Source organism: Musa acuminata, chromosome BXJ3-5, assembly GCF_036884655.1.
Source record: "Musa acuminata AAA Group cultivar baxijiao chromosome BXJ3-5, Cavendish_Baxijiao_AAA, whole genome shotgun sequence".
Classification (NCBI taxonomy): Eukaryota; Viridiplantae; Streptophyta; class Magnoliopsida; order Zingiberales; family Musaceae; genus Musa; species Musa acuminata.
The window spans coordinates 44,877,487-44,903,875 of NC_088353.1; the positions used below are offsets into that span (position 1 = coordinate 44,877,487).

General features: G+C 36.7%; 1 protein-coding gene across 2 annotated transcripts; it reads right to left on the reverse strand.

Moving 5' to 3' along the window:
* Window positions 1-1,499: 1,499 nt before the first annotated feature.
* Window positions 1,500-26,010, reverse strand: LOC103986088 (DNA-directed RNA polymerase III subunit 1). 2 transcript variants are annotated; one of them, XM_018826641.2, is made up of 28 exons: window positions 25,773-26,010; window positions 25,550-25,679; window positions 23,786-23,935; window positions 22,967-23,123; window positions 20,518-20,699; window positions 20,287-20,399; window positions 20,064-20,163; window positions 18,694-18,894; window positions 18,444-18,592; window positions 18,216-18,357; window positions 17,969-18,109; window positions 15,328-15,516; window positions 14,716-14,908; window positions 12,995-13,088; window positions 11,623-11,857; window positions 11,184-11,375; window positions 10,850-10,948; window positions 9,047-9,250; window positions 8,688-8,963; window positions 7,792-7,939; window positions 6,449-6,600; window positions 5,577-5,732; window positions 5,381-5,497; window positions 5,183-5,250; window positions 4,042-4,246; window positions 3,742-3,944; window positions 1,985-2,141; window positions 1,500-1,818 (listed from the first exon to the last, which is right to left on the reverse strand). In XM_018826641.2, exons 1-27 carry the CDS (start codon window positions 25,841-25,843, stop codon window positions 2,090-2,092), a joined length of 4,119 nt encoding a protein of 1,372 aa, XP_018682186.1. In that variant the 5' UTR covers window positions 25,844-26,010; the 3' UTR covers window positions 1,500-1,818; window positions 1,985-2,089. The 2 variants fall into 2 exon arrangements, with proteins under 2 accessions (XP_018682186.1, XP_065008442.1); XM_065152370.1 differs by lacking the exons at window positions 1,500-1,818; window positions 1,985-2,141; window positions 3,742-3,944; window positions 4,042-4,246 and having other exon boundaries at window positions 5,381-5,508.
* Between the last annotated feature and the right edge of the window lie 379 nt (window positions 26,011-26,389).

Here is a 26,389-nt window from a genome sequence, read left to right on the forward strand (position 1 = left end):
AAAACATTCATCAAAGCATGACAAAATCATATTTTCAGCTCCAGAGAAGAATAAAATCTGACATAAATTAGAAGACAAGAGTGCTTAGCAGACACGTTATAAAAAATGAAGGTCATGCCAATCCACTACTCGTTGGTTCCTATCATGCTTTCTTTATCGCATCACTTCAACCACATCACTTTATCACAGGCCTTCTTAGAGGCTTATAGCTAGATTTTGGTATATGTGATGCGAGCTTTCGGATATTGGGCTCACTAGAAACTTGCAAACCCAATTGCAGGAGAAGCATGAAAGCTCCCAGACTGGAACCCAAACCCTACATTTCTCCTTGGGGCAAAAGAAAACACTATTTCCAGCCAAACGAGTGGTAAGCGAAGAGTTTCGATTGATTAAAATCAACGTTCGTTTGCCTAAATTACCCGCAAAACTGAAAAAGAAAAACCCCGAGAACATCCATAAGAGGGCAAAAACCATTTCCTTCTCGAGTCAAGATCATGAGCCACAACTGAGAACCCGATCCCCTTTTCCAAAAAAGCAAGCAAGAAAGAAAGCTGCGTTTTTCGCTCACCGGGAAGGAATTGGAGGGTCCGAAGGGCGAAGCAGAGCAAGCGAAAGAGACGAGGGAGAAGGCGAAATGTACCTCAAAAAGGCCATCGAGAAGAGCTTGCGGTGGAGCAGAAAATCCAACGGTGAGCTCGGATTCACGACCATCCCTTCCTGCTTCCACCTGCGAGCGCTCCATCACGAGGATCGTGACGGAGACCCGATCGATTAAGTATTGACCGGCTCGTAACTGAAGAGGCCGCACGTGCATCGCTAATTACATATTTTTTTCGTTTTCGCATTGGGATCGGTGAACTTATATTTGGATTTCATGATCAGCTCCGCCGCGGCCATCTTCCTTCCCACTGTCTGCTAATGAGTTGCTGTAGGTCACAGCAGAGAAGAAGCCGCTCTAATTGGCCAAGAAAGAAGCGAGTAAGCGAATGGGTCAGCGATCAACGTCGAGAGAGAGAGAGGGGAGGAGGCGGAGGATGGGAAGAAGAGTCGTTTACTTACGTAATCAGCGGTTAGCGGTCAACGTCGAGGGTCAACGACCAACCTCCTATTTGCGGATGAAATGTCATACCTACCCTTAGTTACCCGGGACTAAGGTCAGCGTCGTTTCTGGTTTCTGTGGCGAGGGATTTGCTTCGGTGTTTCCAAAACCAATTTTAATTTACCAGTGGGATTTCGGAGATCTATTTTTCGATCCCCACCCTATTATTCCAACTAAGTCCTAGTTTTCCTACCAACGGTGGCTTTTCGTTCGCTAAAAGGGTTGCTTTATAATCACATCTGAATCGAACGATACTTTCTGACATTATGACCATTCCCACTCTTTCACTTCAATAAAATTCGTCAAAATTGCCTTTGACCCTCCCGAGCTCATGGCACAACCAACTTTCTATTAGTCACGGCTGAAAACATGTCACCTTGATTTTTCAATAGCAATTCAGTACAGATATAGAGTTGTTAGAGACCTTCATAGAATATTAATTTGGTTGCTCCAAACAGAGATGGTTTAACCAAAATCAACCCAGTTCCAACTTGAAAGAAACATGACCTGTTTAGATTTTTGTATGATCAACCAACGCACTCCAAAACACAAAAAAAAAAAGGATTAATGAAAAATCTCAATGTATATCTATATAGCTGATTCAAACAGTTGACAGCAGCAGCTTCTGGTAGCCATCACCATTCGTGATGATGCTGTTATTTGCACCAATTTCTGGCTTCTATATCCTCCAGCAGGCAGACGTGCATTCACAAAGCAGCCTGTATCGATTCGATGATTCTAGATCGAGTTATAAAAAATAATTGCAGTTCGGGATATGATACAAAAATTGTATGATACATGGAGTACAAGCATAGATATTTTACTCCAGCATGGGTGATGTCAGAGCAGAAAGAATGAACCGTTCCAAGAAGTGAATTTGCTTACTTTCTTTAGTTCAGACTCCTCCAGTAGATCAGAGAAGCACTAATCTTCAGGTGAGCATTGACGGAAAAATACATGTTGATGCTGCAAAAGCTTTTGTTAAATCTCTCAACTTATAATTGGATCAGGTGCATACTTCAATTCAGGAAGCTTCTCCACCCTGATGGAAAAGAGTTCATCATTAGGCAATGTATTTATCTTCTGCATAAGGTATTTCATAAGGTATTCTTATCAGAACTAAGGGCACTAAATGAATTTTTTTCCATAATGCTTGCATACAGAACCAATACCTACTCATATTAAAGTCCAGTAGATAAAAATAACGATATTGGCAATTTGGTTCGCTAGCAAAATTCTTTTGGTAGTTTATTACCGAACCTAATCACAGTGGATAGACATTCATTTTTGACAACATTGGCATGCTAGATTTATGCCATGTTCTGATCATATACCACCTACATATGGTGTGAACCCTTTGTACTTTAGTTTTCGTAGAAAGAATTTGAAGCCTCATATCTTTAGTTTATTTGTTACAAATATACAAGAAAATCTTTCACCAGGTTGAGGCGCATCAGTTCATATGAAAGATTACAAGCATCAGACCAGTTGACCATAGATTACAAGCCTGATAACATTAGTTGGCTCCAATTTCGAAAAGGGCAAGAAAGACTAATTTTAAATGAATTTTCAATTGGTTCCCTCACTTTTTGAATCTATTCAATATCTATGCTAATATAGTTAACCATATATTAAATAAGTTGTTTACCTATTAGGAACCTATTCTGATATTTCTAGTCTTCTTATGGTAGGATTATGTGGGTGATGAGATTACTTTCATAGCACAAATTTAATCATATAAATGCCCTTAAGGCCTCGAACTCATGCCATATATATGAAATAAAATTACAATGACAATTACACATCAAACTTTATTCAAATACAAAATAGATAAGAATATTATTCATAATTCTTAAAATCAAGATAATTAAATTGAATATGTAGTTTGAACCAAGAAAAACAAAATTAACACAAAACCCCTATAATTCTTATAGAGAGAATCCATTAAGGAGACCTGCTTAATCAAACTGGTTTACTAATGCTTACTTGTTTATGGGTGTTGGGAGTCCATGCCATTGCTTTGCTATGGGTTGGGAGTCTGTGTTGTCCCTAATATAGTAAACACTGGTAAACAATGGAGGAGCTTATCCTCATATAGGAGAGCATTGCACTTCTGGGCCTTTTCTTTTTAGTAGTGAAAACTGGTGAAATGAGGGGATCCACCACCTTGGTTGGCCAGAGTAGCTTCCCCTCGTATAGGGAACCACTTGCTTCGGGGCCGATTAAATAATAACCTTCCCAACATGGTGAAATTCATCCTTCCGTAGGATCTCAAACAACAGGGGAAAGCACCCCCATTGTTGGCACATCATTTTTTACACTCTTGGCCCTTATAATGTTTCCTCAAAAATATCAAAAATCATCAGACAAACCTCTACCTTGGTTTGTCTGCGTGTGTTTTTATTTTTTTAATCACCCATGGACTCGTGTCATGATACACCATTATTATCTAATTGCAAAACATTTATACATGGTCTCTTGTTAATAAATACATAATTTTAACAGATAAATTTATCTTATCCAGAAAAGGACATTTCAACAAAAACTTGCAGTTAAGATTTAAGACCAAAACGCTGCTAATGAGCATGAAATAAATTAAATTAAAAGACCATATTTGCTATCATGTTGATTTATATATGTACCTTTGTCTAACTTTCAGTATTCCAGTTCCAAGTTGCATGGGGATGCCCATTATAATACATTCGCTAACACCCTCTATTTGATCGTCCCTTCCACCATACGAAGCATTAAACAAGTGCTCTGCAGTTTTCTCAAAAGATGCTAGCATCAGAACACTTTCTTTCATTTTTGAAATGCCAAATCTTGTAATCCCAAGCACTTCTCCCTGTTACAAACAATCACAAAAGATTACACATTTAAACATTAAAGAAATCCTTAATTGCCGGGCTGCAGCCAGAAAGTAGATGCATCTAATGCCTTACCTTATAGGTCATTAGATCTGCCAGAAGCATCATATGGCGAGTATCTATACTCATTCCATGGCCACGCATGGTATATTGTATTTCATTAATGATGCATTGCCTTGCAGCTTCAATTCCAAGTGTCCGCTGAACTTCAATGACATGGTTACTTCTTGTTTTACTTGCATCAATTCCTGGAGTACCCATGACAGCTAAAAGGTTTGTACTACATTCAAAGAAGTCCAGAAAAGTCAGCTAATTCTCTCTGTTGCTAAAAGAGCAATGCAAGAGTATCAGGCAAAAATCTAGCCAGTGGACAGAGCAAGGACTAGCATCAAAACTCTGGGCTGCTAACCATCAGGCAGAGGATGACGACAACATTTAACTATGTGACCTAAATCTCTAATCTTTTATAAGGTTGCAAAAAAAAAAATTCTTATTCTTAATAAATATTTAACTATAAAAATCATCATAAGCCCTTGTATTTTATCATGTGTGTTTGATCCCTCTTTATTAACTTATACATATCTATCAAAATTCTGCTTAATTTTATATATTTTTGCAATCTTTAAAGCATACTCATCTAACGGTTGTTTCTTTTTTAACTTCCTCGCACTACCATTAGCTCTCTTTTGAAAATACATATTTACCTTTAGATTCTCTAGGTTCTCCTTTGTCACATTCCTAATTTTAGTGGTTATCAGAATCCATTGTATATTACTACTGTTTATGTCCAAGTTCCAAACTTCTTCCTTCTCCATCCTACCTTTGAGAAGTTTTACATTATTGTCTTTATGGTCCCTCGGACTCTCGTAAAATTACTTACTGTCATTTCTCTTTTCTATGTTCTAAAACAAATATTTAAAATCACCAATCTATTTTGACTCATCAAGCTTCACCTAGTATGATTTGCAATCCGTACATGCAACTCTATCTACTAATCTAGTTAAAAAAAGACACTAAACTGGTGTTCACTATTCTAAGATATCAAATGCCCATATCCTTTGTTGAAGGAAATACTAACAATTATAAGATCATAAGACATGGCAATTTGATTTCTAAAATGCATCAAAGTTTAATCAGCATATCCATTGAAAGCATGAGTAATAGCATTGCTATAAATGTGCATTTACAAAACAACAGAATAACTGAACATACTAACCCTTCAACCAGTAGGTTGTATACTCCATTTGTTTCGTTGATGACAGCACGCTCAACAGTCGGAATACCCTAATATTTAGAAACATGATACTATTTCCTTACTTTGATGAAAAATTGTTCGGTCCACAGATTTTTATTGTGAAATATAGTCAGTCTAAAAGGAATTCTTAATGATACCAATACAGCTTATGCAATTCACCTTCACAATAACCTTTGGAAGCATCGCTTTTAGAGAGTGCATTTCAAACTGAAGCTTTCTTCTATCAGCTTCTGGGGGGTAGATCTTCAACTTGTCGCTGCCTATGTTATTAATATGCTGAAAGAAAGCTACCCACTGGAGAATGACACTGGAAAAGATAAGCAACAAAAAAGGAAGTTCCAAGTACGACATTTACCTCAGATTTCAATTTTATTTTTGGATGGTTTAGGATTGAGTGACACACAGACTCAGCAGAGACCCTCATATGTAAGGCCTCAATTAGATCCATGTCAAGTTTGACGACTATGTATGGTCGACTAGATTTCAACACAATCTTCAATGCTTTAGCAACCTGCACAAAGAATGGAGCAAATCAAAATTTTATTCTGATTGTAAATAACAACTTGACTGAAGATTCTGTCTATACACGTGATTCAGCATGATTCAAGATTATACATAAATGAAAGTCTATTAATCAAATGCTTACACAAATCTGAAATTTTACCCTTCTCAAGAAAAAAAGAATAAATAATTGATTTATGTTAATGTTATATATTAATTGTATTTTGTTTCTTCTTTTGTATTTTCTTTTCTTCTAGTTGGGGAGGCTATAAAAAGGGGAAAGGGATTGTAAATAGCAAAACGAATAAATTTTCCCCTAAGTGAGTGTAGAAAGCTTTGAGTGAGTCTAAGAAATAAATTTATTTCTTATCTTCCCCTTCTCTCTTCCCCAATTATTCTATTCCACCATTACATTAATTTCTTAAAGCCTCAAATCTCTGTTATCTTATATTTTCCTTTAACCATACACAATTCACCGAACCACAAAGTGTGGAGAACCTGATGTTATTGAAGCTTTTCGGCATTGAAACTATGCTTGAGGATAATAAATCATCAGATAACATGACAAACAAAAGCAAACAATGGACAATGACTTAAATAGATGGCAATTTGCACATACAGTTCATAAGGCATGCCTGACACTGGAAAATAACTAACATTGATCTCATTGTTACAGATAAAGGTTAGCCAATAAGACACCACCTCCAATGCATTAAAAAGGCATACCTCCCCTAAGACGGTCTTCTCAATACAGCTTTTCACCACACGAGCAGATAAAACATCACGACCATTAAGAAGTGTAGCAGTAACAATTGGTGTGCTTATATTTTTGGAGGCGTTTATTATTTCCTTGATACGAGGAACACCGAGTGTGACATCTAATGGTTGTTTAAGAAAAAACTTACAATGCGAAAGGGCATTCACAATATTTCAGTAATTAAAGTAAAAAGAATATATCAAGAAAATATCAGAGTCAAACTAAAAGAATGACACCCACAAACACAATCCTGTGGAGTCACATAAGGTGTTAATTAGGAACTAAAAGGTGAGTGATCATATACAAGCTATGGTAAGTACTGGAAATGTTATTTGTTTATGTATCTGAGATGAAAATCAGAGTTTTAAGTTACAAACATGATCAGAAAAGCAATGTTATCAAGGCTTCCATACAGTAATATGCCAAAGTGAGACAGCATAAAATATTTATAGAACTTTTGTGTTAAGAAGCCTATAGCAATGCGATAGAAGGGGCTTTCATTATCATTTTGAACCACAAAAGTAGACCAATTTTAATAAATATGACCTCAAGCTCCAAATTTGATGTAATGAAGAAAGACCATGCACACAAAACATGAGCCATCACTAGGAATTAAACAAGTCCATACAGGAGATAAATATGAAATATGAATTGTGTTTATCCTGTCAATATTCACATGCTTATAATATATACATATATATACACAAAAGTTTGGATAACAAATCTTTCAGTTTTTTTTTTGGAAAAAAAAAACCTGTTTGATGGAACAAGTATTAGACTACATATAAATAAACACAAATTTGAATAACAAAGCTTTCAGTTTTTTTTTTCCTTTTTGGAAAAATAAACCTGTTTGATGGAACAATTATTTAACTTTATCAATTAGAAATCCTCAACTACTATCAGAGATGACAAATTCTCTAGTTTGTGAAATCACATGTAACTTAAAAGAATTAGACATGAATGAATGCGAGAGAAAGGAAATGGGCTTGAGATTTAGGTTAAATCCATGGAGGAAACAACCACATACACAAACATTTTGACCAAGACTAATAGATAACTTACAAATAGATGTTTCAAGCAAGGTCCGTCGTACCATACCGTACCGGAGTTTTGACCCGGGCTTGGTACGGTACGGTACCAGTGTACCGAGCGGTAGCACTGCTACAGTGTAGCACTGTAGCACTGTAGCGGTACAGGGCGGTCCGTGTACCGAGTACCTGGCGGACCGGTACGTACCACCCGGTACGGCCGGTATGCTTCGGTACGGCAGACACTGGTTTCAAGTAACATAATATCAAATAAAGGATACTCATGCTAGCAACTCCAGCAAAGTGAAATGTTTTCAACGTCATCTGTGTCCCTGGTTCTCCTATGCTTTGAGCTCCGATTGCACCAATGGCTGCTCCAGCTTCAACTTTTTTGGAGTGATAGCGTGATATACATGTCTCTAAGAAAACCTGCAATAAAATTTAAAATTTAAATATGAAGAGTTTTTCAAATGATCACATCTAAGAAATTTCTCTGACAATACTATATTCGAACTATAGCTTCTCCTAAACCAAGATCTCATTTCGACAAACATCATAAGCATACAAGCAACTCATGGACATTAATTCAGATTTATTATATGCCTATAACCAAGGATCACAAATATCAGAAATATTTACTATTGTTCGAATATTTATAAGCAGTGGACACATCTCAATATTTATTATTGTTCTCAATTAATATATTAGTTTGTCTAAGGACTTCGTTTTACACTGTAGCTAGACAAGTTCAGATGTTAGGACAAGACAATATCTTGGGCTTGTTCTTTTAGGATGATAGAGTAATAGTTGTCAGAGACCATAGTTGTAAAGGGAGCTTGTACATGAAACAAGAAACTCTATCACATTATATAGCATTGCACACAAATTGCAATGTTGATGACAGGGTAGCAGGATGAATATAGACAACTAAAATGTAAAAACCAAGTTAAACCAAGGGCAAGAAACATAGAAGTTTGATGCTTGAATGATTTGGTCACTTATACTATATGTTATCACTTATCACTGTTAAAAAACAAAATGTGCAAATTTGTTTTTCTTTCTCGAAAGAACTCCATTCTTCAATACCAATTTGACATGAAATCAAATGAACTAATGTTTAGACTTCCACATCTGCAAATGATATAAATGTAATTCAACACAGAATGCCAAGACAAACCTCCAGTTGTTTAGAACTAATTCCAGATATCTTAGCAGCAACATTTTCCAACACAGTGGAATCCTTTCTCCCCATATCAGTTTCATCAAGTTTAAGTGATTTCCTCATGTTTGCCAATGCAGATACACGCTTATGAACGAAATCAGAGAGCAATTTCTTGAAGGCAGCAGAGCAACCACCCTCGGGGGACATATCATATTTTGCCAGTCTGTCATCCATAATTCGTAAAGCTTCCGTTGGAGATAACATGTCATGTTCTCTAGGAGGACAGGTAGCCTGTGATTTGGAAGAGATGAGCATTTTCTGGAGATGTAAATCTTTCAGAACTTTTTCAATAGTTGCATTTGAACTATACTAACCATAACTTTCATAAATAACTGATCCATATTTAAGGGAATGCCATCCTTTCCTTCCATCTTTGCTGGATCCATGCCATCATCTCCATAAAGAAACTGCACTATACCTCCACTAGCATTGCGCACTGTCTCATCATAATAAATGGAGAGATCTTCCAAACCTTTCATCAATCTGCGAGACATGTATCCAGTTTCTGCAGTTTTTACCTACTATGCAGCAAATAAGCATAAATTTGATAACTGAAGAAATTTGGCACATATATTACAGCATATCATAAAGTGAAAAAGTATGCTAAGAATTAAAACAGTACAACTCAGAAGCTAATATTAAAAAAAATGAAATTTCCCTTTTCTCATTACTTGAGCAGTGAATTTTGTCAAAATTTATCTAGTTCATTGCCCTCTTGAGAGGAAAAACAAGCATGACGAAGGAGCAAAACAAGGTTGAAGTTCATTACCCTTGAATACCCTTAAACAGAAAAGTTATGGACATTATATGATTCAAACACTTCAAATCATATGTATGCATCAAGTTTGTGTTGCATGAACACCAATAAGAGAATCAGATACAGACATTTTAGTTTTCAGAGGATCCACACATGAAACTCCTACGACAATAGTGTTTGGAAACAAAAAAAGCAACCAAGAGTCCTATACATAACTAAGAGCCTAGGGCTCAATTATGTAGGAACTACAGAACTACAAATAATCACAGAAAACACATGAAATGTTCAGGTGAATGTGGAAAAAGTAAAATAAATAAAGTTTACAAGGAGCTAAATGAAAATCACCAAGTGTAAATTGTGTCCATGTAATAGGTGTCATGTGATCTATAGTCTCATACAACCACCACATGAGTGAGAGAAACTTAGAGCCGAAAATTTTGGAGAAACTTGGACAGAAGAAATAAGCAGGCCATTAGGACAAATTTATGGCACAAGCAATGCATGCCATTGAAATAATTAGAACTGAAAAATTGGAGAGTCAGGTGAGTATCACATCCACTCAATGTTCTGTCCAACTAGCACCTTAGAGATCAATAACTTAAGAATGAAATCTATAAAAACATACCATGTTCATGTTTGTTTTAAGGATTTGTGTATAAAAACAACAGAGAAATAGGTTGGAAACAGTTTACTTGCATGGACATGTCCAAATGTAAGTTGATCAGGATTAGTGATGTAAGGAGAGAGAGCGGGAGACCTTAGATAATGGTATATTGGGTTGACTACTCTTAGTTTTACAAGTGATATTGCCCAAAAAGAGTTCGGTGGCAAGAAAATATCTATGTAACTGATCCTAAACAGTTGAGGCACTAAGGCTTGCTTGTGCATTCATATGCCTACTTGTACATATGTTAGATGAACATATTCCAATATGAAGACAAATGATATAACTTTATACTACAATATTTCCTATCAGACTGTCCATCCAAAGAAAGAAAAACATGAGACCATATCCACACATAGCTGCCCCCTCCCTACTGTCTTCACTGTTTTGAACTTCAAATAAACCTGAGTGCAGAGAAAACAAACAAGAGAACTGTGCACACATGAAGAGTATCACAGGTTGCCTTTTCATACATAGGTCTGGTTTTCAACCTATTCCAAGTAATATATCTATGTTCGCCCATCTTCATTTCTAAAATTTGTACAAGAGATACATCAGAAGATCCAATATTAGTCACACTAGATAAGTAAGAAATTATGTAAGCATATATGAGATAGCAAAGACAAGAACAAAATTAAAACGTCGAATGAACTTTGAAAATTGGTAAGTAAAAAGCTATTGGACAGTTATCCATACTGCTGTGTCGACAAGACCTTCTCGTCCACCCATTGTATGGAAGAAGAACTCGGTGGCCGTCAAACCAGTGTAAAATGAATTAGCAACAAAACCTTTAGCCTGCATGCCACAAAATAACATCATACAAGTTTGTGGTGTACAATGCTTAAGCCTAAAAATCTCATATGTATAAATCATATTGTCATAATAGGAGCAGCATATGCATTTACTATGATCAATCAAGTGCAAAGAAGTCATAACAGAAAATGTGATAGAACCTTGATGCCAAGAATACAACTAATTCGGACACACATCTCAAAGAACAAAAATATTATTTATACATCATCAAACTTACAGCTGGAGTTTTCGAATTTATAGGGAAGTGTGGAAGAGTTCGATCTATAAATCCATTAGGAGCACGACGACCACCAACTGACTGCTGACCAACACATGAAACCATCTGGCTGATATTGATGGGAGAACCCTTAGAACCACATTGTGACATAATCAAAGGGCTATTTCTCCAATGGAGTTCATTCATACAAACCTGAAATAGAAGAAATAAAGAAAAAACTTACTGAAAAACAAAAAACAATGGAAGTTCAGTAATAAAATTTCAAATAAAAGTATGAAACTAAAGAAACCATATTTTTATCCCTTCCTGATCCACAGAAAAGACTTCATTGGAACGAACACAAATATGAGCTTATGGTTAATGTATAATGCTAAATCTCTGGAAACAGAGACTCCAGATAAGTTAAAATAGTGCAAAATAAAAATAACAGTGTCCTCACATTTCCAGCAATAGCTCTAATTTGGTTTAATACACCAGTTATCTTAAGTTCCAAGGTCTGAGCGGCATTGCAACCAGGCTGCAATGTAAGTTTCCCTTTGCCGTATAAGGAAATAAGTTCATGGCATTCTCTATATCCTTCATCAATTTTCTTCTTCTTTTGCTGATTAAGATGTTCTCCTGGCTGGACATCATCAATACCGATTGAAAATCCATGGTTTCCTATCCACCTGGCACTGTAGATGCAAAGCAGTAGTACCATATAAGTAGGTGATCATTATGGATGATACTAGATGATAAAGCTTTCTAGCACATATTGTGTTTGCTATATTTTTTTAACAAAATCAAGTCACAAAGAGAATAATAATAATCATGGAAAAATGAATTTCAAGGACCAGGAGATGAGATCAGGTTTACTGATCTCAGGTTTTGTTCACAATAAAATATATTTACTGTTTAGATCAGGTTTTGCTCTTATGAATGTAGGTTATCATTCTCAAATGGCGCTCATTGAAATTTAAACATTTACAGTGCCATGATTTAGATCAAGATTTCATAGTTGATACAATGGATATTTGTAGTGACCCATACTGGTGCATACCAATGTTTCGACGAGGAATAGAAAGAGGTTGAAGAGGAAGGTCCGGTGGAGGAATAGAGGAGGAAGAAGGAGAAAGAAAGAAGAAAGAAAAGGAGGAAAAGAAATGCAGCGATACCTAGGAAGCAGCGGCGGCAGCAGCAACGACAACGTTGAAGGTAAGCAACAGCATCACAGTGACAAAGAGGCAGTGCCGCTATAACATCGCAACAACGAAGAGGCAGCGTCATGACGTCTTATGCGAGAAGAGCCTTAATCTGCTTTTTTTTTCTTTTTTTTTAATGCTGAAATGGGCTAGGGTCCATCATTTTTTATTATTTTAATTCGGATTGCCTGAAACGTGGTGGTCTGCATTTCGGTCCATGCTCGGACCAATACATACCGCCCGAAACGGTATATATATATATATATATATATATATATATATATATATATAGGCACATAAGCATCCACAACCAAGATTTAAGCCAAAAATGTAATAATATTGTGTGAAATCAGAGGCATTGACATGAATTAAAATTAGACTAGTTGTTCACTTTTATCAGCCCATTTTCCCCTTCCTCACTTTCTTATGCACAAAAAGTTCATGGTTACACACATGTAAACAGTATTCAATAAAATCAATATTAAGATTGTGTTGTAAGTTGTAACCACATCCACATCAAGCAGCAAAAACCAAACAATATTTTATGGACTATAAGGCATTATTTGAAGTGAATGTACTACAATAAAAAGGGTGAACAAATATGAATAAAATGACATAAAAGAAAGATACCTCAATTTTGCCAAACGATTCATACAACTTGCAGCAGCATGAGAATTATAGTCTCTTAAGAGAACAGAGAACAGCCCGTCCTTGTTACCATTACCTTCAACAAATAACATGTTACACATGATCTAAAAGGTCAAGCAATCCCTCTTTTATATTTCAAGTAACATGTATCATCTGAACGTGCACAGTCATATGATAACAATCATACTTGACAAAGTTAAGTGATGACATTTTCTAAAGCAGTAACGTTGACTATTTTTTCGAACACAGGAAGCTCACAAATCAAAAGCTGCTGCTAACAGCATGCAAGTCTAAAAAGATCTCGACATACAATGGTCACAAGAACCAACATACAAAACTAGTATGTGAAAAGTGGAAATACCAACATCCCACCCGATACCCCCTTTTCTACATGCCATGCAGAATGTCCCTGTAATTTAAAAATAAGAAAACATCACATCAGTTAATTAACGGTGTTGAAATTCCACCAGAAAATAGAATGAAGACTGGGCGATCTCGCCTGGTCTGGTCAGGAACAGGGGCTACAGCCGAAACCTATCAAACCAGACTTACCACCCAGGTTTAACAGTCAAAAACCAGGGTACTGGGCAATGATTCTGTCACCCAATACTCCAAATTGCCCGGTCCGATCAGGCACAGGAAGTACCGTCAGTACCGTCAGTAACTCTATTGAACCAGACTTGCCATCCAGTTTGATAGTTAAAACCGAGAGTACCGGGCAATAAGCCTATCACCAGATACACCTACCATTCTTTTTTTATTCTTTATCGTTATTTTTCTTTTTTTGTTGTTTCCTTTACTTTTCTTCTCCGCCAGCTCCTCTGTCTCTCTCTCACCCTTTATTTCTATCTGTATCTCTTCTCTTTATCTCTCTCCCCTTCTTTGCCTCTTCCTCCTCCCTGCAACCTAACCACTGTCACCCAGCAGCCGAATCGCACCATCCTCCATCGCCTCATGTCTCCTCTGCCTCCTCTTCCTCCCACTCCACTTCTCCTAAATCACTGCCTCCTCTTCTTCCACCTACTCCTCCTCCCCCATTCTCCTCCTTCCCCCTCTCCTCAGGTCTCTCCCCCTTTCTCTTGGTCTGGGTGGTACCAAACCTTACTGGGTGTTAGTATGCCAATCCCACCAAAATTGTACCAATCCAGTAGCTGATTGGTATCAGCACCAGATTGGAATTTTAATCCTTGGTGTATACATCAAAATCCATGTGAAAAAAAAAAGCCCTATAGTTATCAAACCCGCAGTTTGCTTTGACATAACAGTAACACCTACATCCCATTGACCATTATCTGCACATAAGTGGCCAGCTGACATTTTTTTTTCTTTCTTTTCCTGTGGGGGAAGGTCAGGCAGGTTTTTTTTTGTTTTGTAAGGGAACAAGGATTTTTTCCCTTTTTTGTTGGGGTGCTTGCAGGGGGTTTCCGAATTATCTCTCTCTCTCTCTCTCTCTCTCTCTCTCTCTCTCTCTCTCTTTCTCTCTCTCTGTGTCTCCGTCAATGAACTACAGAATGCATCCTTAAAAAGTTAAAAGACTAGAACAACCTTTGATATCATCAAATGTAATGTGCTTCAAGAGATACAAGAAAGCAGAATATTGGTTACTCAGAAAACATGAAAGTTATATGAATTGATAAAATATCAGAATCAGAAATCAAAGAAAAAAGTTCATAGTTAGTCAAGATGATTTGATGAAAGGTTACCTAGAGTAACCTTCCCAAGTTGCCCGCATATAAGCTCGCTGTTACGGAAATATACGTATCCATCACTGGGACACATAGTCTCAGATTTTGTATATATTTTCTCTTTGACCATAAGATTTAAGAACACCTTTGTACGTGCATTAGGGCGTATGAGAACACTAAATAGCTGCTTCCCAGTCCAGAGCTCAATAGGCTGCAAAGAACATATTAAAGAATATGTAATTAGGCACCATTATATTGGCAAATTAATGCGACAAACTAAATACAGCTGGGAGAATAACTTAATGAAACTAAGGTAGTACCCAGTGCACGAGTCTAGGAAGGATCAATGTATGCAGTCTAACTCTAAATATAATGAGGTTATTTTCGTAACTTGAGCCCTGGTCTCCCAGTCTCCAAGGTTGCAAAGGGGCAACCTCTAAATACGACTTAATGAAACTAATGCCTAAAACAACTCATAGATAATTTTTAACAAATTTCAAAGGCAAAAAACTTTTGGCCATCAAAGTCCATGCATTCAAACAAATACAAACTTCAATATTAAAAGAGATATCACTAGTTAATCACATTGTATGACATATAATTTAGACTGAAGAGCAAAAGGAACCTTGCCTTGATAATGGCTGGTGAAGGCAAATCAATGGGATCCATGGAATCACCCATATAGGAGCACATAAGAGAGAATGCAGCTCGATCATAGAATGTGTCTTTTCTTGTAATCAGAAAGGATGACGTCAGGAAGTCTTGAGTGGAAGCAACTAATATTTCTCCATTCTTTGGAGTGCACAAATTATTCTGGACCTGTGAAACAGAAGTACATAAGCTTTAACAATATAAATATATAATCACAAGTGTTACTCCTATAGATAAAAGCTACATTAAATTAAATTTAAATGTCACAACATATAAGGAAAAAATTTAATATGGAAACTGCAAATTGCATATTAAGCTATTTTCTTTCGAAATGTGGTTTTAAGAGATAAATAAAAACAGAAACAAAATAAGTGAAAACAACCCAATATGCAAGAAACTATTAAGAATATTGGAAAACATAGACAACACAACAATATAGTTCAAGTTTTGGGATAGTATTAGTTCTCACCTTTTGTAATTTCACAAATTTCTTGTAAATATCATCCCAAATTTAAAGCAGTTGTCATTATTTTGTGCATTTCTTCCAGCATTTAGAAGATCAAATCAAATTCATTGGGCCTTTAAAAGAAGCGATTCTAGAACCATACATGACCTGTGTGTAACGTGCAAGTTCCTGCAGTTTCAGTTCCATTATGGTATGATGATGGAAGATATGCCCCTATCCTCTAGTGGTTCAGGACATTTCACTTTCAAGGAGGCAGGGGGGATTCGACTTCCCATGGGAGTTCTATGAAAGGAAGTGGCTGACAGATTATCAATAAACAAAAAAGCAAGGTCACCTTGTGTCCTTGAACCGTTGATCATCCTTGGGACCAACAAGGATATTATAGGAATATTCTTCTATTGTCCATCAACTACACCTTTCGGCCTCAAATCAGATAATTCTCTCAATTTTTCTTGCTTGATCCTATGAAACCAAGGCTGAAAGGATTGAAAAAGTCAGTTACAAATATTGATGAAGGATTCCTTGATTGAGCCACCATTTTACTGTGGTAGGAAACTTAAGGACACAATGCATAAGTGCATTATGCCCATGGATCTTGGACACCCCTAGCACAAGAAAAAATTTCCCCGACATAGATAGGCATTCAATAAATCCACGGTGGCAAGATCTCTCGTAGTACCAGACCCACCAAAGCACTCCCAATACATGCTTGGCAAAAACAAACCAAATATTGCTTAGTATTATACATTGAAGGCAATGATTGATATTGGGTGCTTCCTTGACTGCCCAATCAATGGCAAACCATAGCAGTTACACATCCATCAATAACCATTGCATGAACAAGGCAGTATATACTTACTTTTTGTCATATTTTTAGACTATAGATACAATTATATTAGTCAATATTCCTAATTTCACCTAGACCAGTGCGTACTGCATGGCATTTAGTAGTCTGCACGTGAACCAGGATGCTAACTGCCCCTCTTCAGGCGGTCTGATCCAAGTCATTACATTTGTTTTCCCTAACTATCTCTCCCACCACCCACCACCGCTAGCCAGCCCACTTATTGCTCGTGCCACCCTCCGCTGCTGACCCGGTACACCTCCTGCTCCCCACACACCATGGCACATGCTGGTATACCATGCATCGATATACCAGTTATGAACCGAACCCATACCAATCCAAACCTAGTACAAATTCAGTACCCAAGATTTGAGGCCATGATATTAGAAAAAAGTAGCGGCGATGGAAATAATCATCTGATGTCACTTTTGACAAACTTAAAATACTAAATAAATTTGTCCTTTGTTGCCACAGTAGCACACCATCACTGCAACAAGTGCATGAAAGCAACAAACAGGAATGCTACAACCTCAACTTACAAGATTAACCCAGGGTTATGGAAAAATCTGATTCTACAAATAAGAAATAGTTTAGAATGAACAAGACCCTGGCAGAACACAAACAGAACCCCAAAGTTCATGAGAAAATGAACAATTAAATAGTCATTAACCTCCATTTTGCTCATGCATCTCATTTTGCATGTCACAGGCCTAGGAAAATGAACAATGGTCATTAACCTCCATTTTGCACATGCATCTCATCTTGCATGTCACACTAACACAACATTCCTACCGCCCATGCACAGAGATGTGACATGAACTCAGCACTCAAAAGATGCAAGGCATGCTCATGAATATGTTATCATCTTAAGGCCCTAAACAAGAAAATATCGCTATTGGCCTCACTCCGTTCCAATATCACCAACATATTCAGTTTTGCAACCATGAGATGTCTTTATATTTAACCCAGACTAAAGACTAAAGATCAAGCTGGACTCAATAAGCCGGTCTGGAACTCATTAAATCTTGGTGTGCACCAGCTAGATCTTCTATAAAGACAAGTTGCATGAGCCAGAATCGTAATTTGCATTACTACTAGCTTGATTGTGATATGGGGTTTACCAATATCAGATATTGTGCCGCTAATACATAGCTCACAATACCATAAGCATATAAAAGGCAGTGACTGCCAAAACATCTCATTGGATAAACTCACAAAAACACCTACATTCTAAAGGAAATGATGTGAACTTAGGTACTCCAGATTTCAACTTGTTATCTAACAATAACAGACTGGATGAAAGAATATACCCCCATGAGCATAAGAGCTTCAGTACGAGCTTCTTCTGTTTGAGGAACATGTAAATTCATCTCATCACCATCAAAATCAGCATTGTAAGGGTTGCAAACAGATTCATTAAATCTCAATGTTCTCCAAGGCATTATCCTTGCCTGCATGAACAGAAAGAAAAGTGAAGAGATATTACTGAAACTACCTTCCAAGTGACTATCATAGCCACTATACTGATGAAGATTAATTGCTGATAAACATACAAACCCTGTGACACATAATTGACATCCTATGCAGGCTTGGTTGTCTGTTAAAAAGAACAACATCTCCATCTTCTAAATGCCTTTCTACTATATAACCATATTTTAGTTCACTAGCAGCAGTCTTCTTGTCCACATACCTTAAATGCCTACACAACAATTTTCCGCACTTAAACTGTTGCAAATATTATTATGTCACTGCAAACCATGGAATCTACAATAACTAACTACTTACTGCTTCGTGCCATCACCTAATAAAATGAAGTTTGCCCCTGGGTATTTGTCAGGTCCATTGCATATACGCTGCCTTAACTTTTCTATGTTATAGGCAGAAACTCTTTCTGGATAAGTTAGTTTCTTAGCCATAAGCACAGGAATGGCAACCTATGAAGCAGCCAAGAGAAAATTTTATTGAGATACGTGACGAGGATAAATATAGAAAATATTTTTTTATTTTTTTTGTTACATGTTTTAAATTGGTTGACCTCTGTAATTTTCAAATTCGGGTCAGGAGAAATCACAGTCCTTCCAGTGAATTCAACACGTTTTCCTGACAAGTTACCACGAAAGCGTCCCTGCTTCCCTTTGAGCCTCTGAATAAGTCCTCGATGTTTTGAATCAGGAACTGAAGGAGCTTCACTATTTATATATTCAACGACTTGAATTTGAAGGTGAGCCCAGCAGTCCTGAAAGAAAAAGCAGAAAAAAAATTCAGCCAAGTGCCCATAATTGATTTGGAACACTCAACCATTGGAAAAAGGATGTTATGGAATTTATCTATGCAGAAAACAAATTTCGTGAGATGAAGGATGCAAATTAAAGCATATTACTATATATTATTTGAAAGAATATAGAAAATCTGCCCAATAAGGATAAATCAAGCTTGCTAAATCCAAGATCAATTTATTGAACATTGAATACACATTGAATGCCTCATGTGATTCAACGACAATCAAGCATGTGCCAAATCATTTATTTGCATTCATCACAAATGGTAGAAAACACATACAAATAATTTTCTAATGCATTGACAGCATGAAATTTTCTAGCAAATATGCAGCAAAACATCACTGCAATATTAATTGTCTATTGAGAACGGAGTATAATATAATGATAGAGATCAACAAGCAAACGAGTGTTTTCATCGAAGGATTTACTATATCCCAACAATCAGAAAAATAACTGAAAATAGTAAAACAAAGGCATCTATCCATAGCTCATGCCAAGGCTCTTCTGCCAAGACCACCCTGCTTCGACTCAAATGAAGCACTAAAATCAAAGTGTCTAGGACTTGCAAGATTCTGTTCAAGGTCATGGATCCTAAGTTATATTGACAACTTGCTAAGAGATCATATGTAGCTAGCTTTTACCCTTTGCCGATAGTGGATGCAAACAAGATCAAAAAGGGTCCTGAGAAATGTAACTTCTTATCATAGGAGCCATACTATTTATAAACCTTTAGCTATGTGAATTAACTTATTGCAAAAATGAAGTTCTCAAGATTGCTTCATATGCTAGAATTAAAAAAATTTGTCCTAAGGACCTAAACAAAGTAAAGAGAGTTCTCTTCCTGTTATTAATTTGAATTGGCCTATCCATGCTATAATATTTCAAAATAAACAAATGTGAAGCTAATCTCTGGTGAATAAACCAAGGATACCTACAATGACAACTTTCACTTGGAACTTTGACCCTCATATGATATAAAATAAGCCCCTGCACTTAACCAACCTTTGATAGATTCGTAATGGAAAGAAAGCCAAACCTATCAACTTAACTTTCAAGTATTTGTTTCAGCTGACTAATTTATTCCAAAGGAGGACCAAAACAGAAGTTAAAGAGTGACAACTCTTACCAAACACTTGAATGGAGGAGCAGCACCTTCAAGATCCTCTCGAAGAATAGAATTGGTGTTGATTATATTTTTCAATATGGTAGTGATACTATCCTCATTGCTGAAATGAACAAAAATTAGATATAGTTACTGCAAGACAACAAAGGAACAGCATGATGAAAAATCAACAGATCAGTGACTAAGATGCATTGTAGAAAGAAAGAACAAAAAGCCATAGACATACCTTGATTTTCCAAAATCAACAAAAACAGAAGGGCGGACAGCCACGGGTGGCACTGCAATAGTTGTCACGATTAATTTATCGGGTCTATCATAAAGATTAAGCAATTCACAGTCCTGCAGCTCAAGAACGGGGGGAAGTTATCGACAAACAAAAGAAAAGGCAAGAACAACAAATTATTATTTTCTTCTATAGTTTAACATTCAAAGTTCAATCATTAAAGGAAGCATTTACCTCATCGACCATTCTTTTAAAAAGAGAAAGAACAGTAACTGGACTTAAAACATGCACAATTTGAAAGGATGATTTAGCTTTAATGTGAGATAATGCAGCACGGACTACTTCTATGCTTTCATCAACACTTCTTGAAAAGTCATGAGCAATGGCGAATGATGATCTTGCTTTTTTTACCACACCTGCATTGATAAGAAATTAAGTTAAAAGCAGCTAAAGCAGGACTTAACTACACCAAATGGATTGTTGATCTTCATTACTTGCATAAATCATGCATATCTTTTACTATCAGCCAAATGTAAAAAAGTATAAGCAAGCATTAGAGAACTTTCTGCCAACAAGGAAGATGGCACTTCAATTATTTGCAATTACCCATCATTAAACTTCATATGGATGTATCAAAGGTAAACAGCTTTTTATCTAATATCCATATACTGTTAAATATAAATACATGAATATACATGGGCATCAAGTAACTTATAGGGAGGTTCCTCTCGATTCTAAAGAATTTTGTAATGATGCCAATCAGAACTGATCAGTCACAATTTAAAACTTACACAGAAGGCTGTTTAAAGTTATTAATTACGCATTTAACAGAACCATGGTGTAAGGCATGGATATTAACTGTTGAGGCTTTTAAGCAAGGTTCACCACACTGTAGTGTTATCGCCCGGTATGGGCGGTACATACTAGTCCAACAAAGGGCCAGTACCAGGCAATATGTACCAATCCGATAGGGGACCGGTACAGGGAGGTGCACACTGATCTATCGATATGCCCCACTATATTATGTGTCAGTACATCGGTATAGTTCGATATATACCATACCGATGGCCAATCAGTACACCGGTATGGACCGGTAAGATGAACCATGGTTTAACGTTTTAATTTTCTTCTAAATATTGCATGTTGTCTTATTATTTTAAAGATGACATACTCCTGAAAAGCATCTACAAAAGATAAATGGGTGTGAATATCTAGAAGACCGACAAAAGTGCAAGCAGCTACTTCATGAAGAAAGATAATTTACATCTTAGATGACGAGTATGAAAACAGGAAAACTATGCACAACATATTTCTTTCAGAAGATATATGAAGTACAAAATACATTTGTTCATGATCATGTAAGGTTTAGGATTAAGTACAAAATAGCATTCAACAAGGCACCTTCTTCTATGCCAATTACACAGGAATTTTTTACAACTTTCTACAGTATGAAGAAATGAGAGCAAATATAAATTAGTGATCATGACAAAAGCTCCAAGGATGGTGACTTGAGGCACACTTTAAGATGCAGGCATAGGTGACTTGAAAACAGATAGGCTAACTACCCCATATCTGCTCAGCATCATAATCATCAGAAACCTATACTCCAGGAAGGGGGACAACCAAGAGGGACACAAAGATAAAAAGGATATACAAAAAAGGTCATTTAGAAGATCCATCTGAGCGTGAGATGAGATCACATTTGTTTCTGTTAGCAGTTGGGCAGAGAAGAGTTAGTAAATGATCTACTCCTTAAGATTGGCTAATTGCTGCCGAAGTTCCTTATAAAAGGAATTAACAGTCAATCATCAATAATTGCAATGCTTTTGATTCTAAACAGACCATGGATTTAAGGTATCAACTTGTGTGCGCAGAATATCACTACAGGTTTTTATGTGTTGCCAAGGGCATCTCAATATTGTGGTTTGGAAATAGACCATGCCAGCCAACACGAACCCTGTACAAATGTAGGCTGGCCTCCATGTCATAAGCAGATGCCATGCCAGCATATTACTAGAATGCTTCGGTGTGAACTAAAAAGATGATGCCACCAAGAACAGTAACTTCTGTATGTTCCAAGGCATGATAATTGTGATACGGTTAAGAAACAAAGACCTTTTCTTATACTCCAATTTGCAGATGTATGCATTACTTGGATGCAGAGACTTGTAGCACATACATCGCCACTTAGTCCTTAACCATGACAATGACAATAACCAACATCCTTTAGTTTACAGCAATAGTTTGCAACACTAATTGGAACATTGGAACTAGGGATGCAAGCAAATCCAACATGAACAGGTAAACTATTGTTTGCATTTGATTCAAATGAATGTACAATTGTTTTTGAATGGCTTGAGTATAACAATGTCCATTCTAAGTGAGATAAACTTGAAAGAAAAGCAACATGTTGTCAGCTTAGCACGGGTAGAATAATTAAAAAACCATTGTTCAACAAGAAGAAAACAGAACAGAACTCAAACAAGAAAACAAGTCCTTCCACCTGCAAACACGAAAACAAAAAATTGCAAAAATATAAAATACTTAAGAGAATATATGCAAGTAAACATTATTATGAATAACATGAAATCATATATGCTTCTCATTGTTGCCAAAATAAATAATATGTAATCAGCAAGTACTTCGGACTTCAAAAAGTTTAAAACAACACATTGCTACTGACCGTTTCTACTTCCACACCAAGGACAAATAGAAATTTTGCACTTGTCTCTGATTTTCTTCATAAGAGCATTTTTCATGAATATATCAGCTTTAGGATTTCTCATCTTCTTCAAAAAAATTCTCCGATCATTTTCCAACAGAAGTATCCTAGCACAGGCCTAAATAGCATAAATGGAGTAAGTTTACCATAAAAAAGAAGCTCATGACCGCATAGAGGGTTGAACTATAATCCTAACATAAGGATTGAGCAGTATTCAATCCCATCAATTAATATTAAAGGCTCTGAATCGAATATCAACTCCATTAAACATGATCCACAACATTTTTGAAAGCCTCAGCAATGAAAAATTATTTTTTTAAAAACACCCCGATATATGCATCAAACAGGAGGGAAAGGAAGCAGCTATAACATCATAGAATGTGTTTGGTTTGTTGACAGTGTGGAAGCATCAAAACCAGTTGAAATTTTGTGTGTATTCATCAAGCATATTTAGAACAGCAGCAATACATCATGCATGAACGATTTGTACACCACTCATTTTGTGTCAGTTTGATAAGCACACAATATATCGCATAAGTTTTAGTTTCCAAACACCATGAACATTGTAGATCATGGACCCAATGTTCAATATAGAGCATCCATGCTTGATCTTAAAATGATAGGATTGCAGCCTCTATTTCTTGAAACAAATCTAGCTCAAGTGTAAAAAATACATATGGTTACAGATGTAAATGCATGTGTTTATAATCCGCAATAGAAATGGTGATAAAAGACAATCTTGTAAATCGTAATAGATCGTGCCTTAAAGGAAGAAAGTACCTTGCAGATGCACTTCAAGACATTAAGAATAGAATTGAAAAAGCCAACATTGAAAACAGGTAGTGTCAGCTTTAGATATCCAAAATGTCCAGGACACTCAGTGAAATTCCCATGGCATGTAGCACAAACTCCGGCTTTGTTAGCAGCACCCTGAAGATTAGGTTTAATCAGTAATACTGATGATAAAACAATTTAACAATTAAGTATGTTGAAGAATAAAGCATAATCCTAGAAAATGGTATGGATGTGAAATGGCCATGAATGTCACAACCAACTGACCAAAGGGCCCTTTTTTTCACCAATTGAGGTTAGGTCGAAGTCAAAAACAACTAGTTAAGCAGGTCAAATGTGCTAAGTTTTTTAAGTTTGTAAACATATCAAACCAAAAGGGAATGAATGCCAAAACCAAAAGACCCTTTTTTCACCAATTGATGTTAGGTTGAATCCAGAAACAATTAGTTAAGCAGGTCAAATCAGGCTGAATTGATTAAGCCTGTGAAGACAATAAACCAACTTATCCCAAGTTGCATTGGTTTACTATCAAGAAAGCAGCATCATTAATCAAGTGATAGCCTTCAAATGATAACAAATCTTGCAACTTAAGCCCTAAACCAAGGATCAAAGATTTAGCAAGCAAGGATAGCATGTTTGTTAGCATTACCAGCCGATATTGACTTAAGTGCAACGAGCCATCATACATGTCAGAGGGCACAGAAAATATCACAATTTATAGTAACATCATACTTTTCACCGAGCTAGCATTGGCATAAAATCTTTGACAATATGTATCCTTCACCATATATGTCTGTAGACACAGGAGGCCAATGCATCAATTCCTCTTATTAATAAAAATATTGCTTCACTCTTAACCAAATGAGCTTTAAAACAATATGAAAAGTTCTAAGAATTTAATGAAGAAGTGCGACAATCAGCAACAAAATGGAGTTGTGGTATTGCTACATGGATATGACTAATACAATATGAACAACCTCCCTAAATGTGAGAAAAGACTACATATATCTAACCTTCCCTCAACCCACATTGGTCGAAGACTTGTGCAGCTCACAGTCAACCCTTAACTAAAACATCTTCGAAACACTACACAAAACAATTAGGTATAATGACTAATTCTGAAAGAATGATAATTCCATCAGAAAATAGCCTTAACATCCAGCCTCGAAGTTGCAATGTGTACAATGCAATATTCCTATTCAATAATTCATGGAGTAGGAGAACCAAACCTAAAAGAGAAATAGAAGAGATAGATAGTTGTCAATTACAGTCATTTTCGACAGGTTGCAATGAACTTGAGCATCAAAGGAAGACACACGTACAAACATACCTAATTCCAAGTAAAATGGACACAGAAGCAGCTCTGTAATTCTGTAATAATTGTTGTTCTAGATGTCACACATAGGGTACTGTTCAATGGCTCCACCACCATATAGATTATCCTTCCTCTGTGACAAATTGGCTAGCTAATGCTGATCATACATATATAGACACACATATATCCATATAAAGGTTATTCCTAATGCAAAAACTAAGTATGTGATTACGTCTATTGATTGAACAAAAATGATAGATCTACAAAGAACAAATTCCATTCAACCCAATTATGACCAGAAGGTGCCTCTGGTGCAGCGACATAATAAATTAAGGACAAACCAAAAGTCTACGTGTTAAACCTTAGCCAAGAAAAAGAAAACCCAGATGAAAGGCAGATTCCAGAGGATAAAAAGAATTCAAGAAGCAAGAGAGTACCATCTTAGGGTCAAGCAACCCATTCTCCACAGGTCTCAAATCAATCCCATAGATTCGATTGTTCCACACCTGCACCTCCGCTAGTTTCTTTATCTCCTCGCCCGAGAACGTGCTAAACCGAATACTCTTTCTGCATCATCAGGAAAACATTGAGACCTCCGAGATTTCTTGGGGGAGAAGATCAAGAATTTGCAACGATGGGTAGGATTTGCTTCGAGATTACATTCTTTGAGGACCGACGTCCTCGATATAGGGTTCTTTCGTACACCGCAGCTTCTCCTCCCGCGGCGGCATCGCACAGGGAGAGAGGCCGAAGGAATTGCGGCACGCCGCGGTTATTCGACACAGGACGCACCGGATGAGGAATCCAAACGAGGGCAACAGGACGAAGATAGGTCCGAGATCAGGAACCTAGGGTTTCATGAAGGTTTTAGGGTCTTCTTGGAACGCGTGGGGGTGGGGGGTGGGGAGAGCGAAGCTGCGCGGGATGTTAGGGGTTCTTGGTGGTCCCATGGAGGCGTGTTCGTTTTATGTGGGTCGGGTCGGGTCGGGTCGAGTCGGGCGCGAACGGCCTGATTCGATCTGGTTTAAGCATCAAAACAGTTAATTAGAGATTTTTAAATATAATATTTATATATTTACAAATATTATGATTCGAAGAAATTTCTAATAAAATCGATCGAAAACGGAATAATTCATATTATTTAGCTAAAAAAACTAACTTTATAGCAAAATAAATAAATAAATAAATTTAGATTTAAACAATGCAAACTAAGGCCCCCCTTATAGCCGGATGTTGTGATAATGTTTAAGATTGATTTAGTTGTTATTGTTTATATC

What these genes read in the sequence shown, in the direction of transcription:
- LOC103986088 (XM_018826641.2), bottom strand. Translation starts at nt 25,843, where the DNA reads ATGCCGCCGCGGGAGGAGAAGCTGCGGTGTACGAAAGAACCCTATATC. An exon ending in TTAGGTGATGGCACGAAGCA is followed by an intron (nt 18,358 to 18,443) that starts GTAAGTAGTTAG and finishes ATTGTTGTGTAG; the next exon opens with GCATTTAAGGTATGTGGACA. An exon ending in TAAATTCGAAAACTCCAGCT is followed by an intron (nt 10,949 to 11,183) that starts GTAAGTTTGATG and finishes TGTGGCATGCAG; the next exon opens with GCTAAAGGTTTTGTTGCTAA.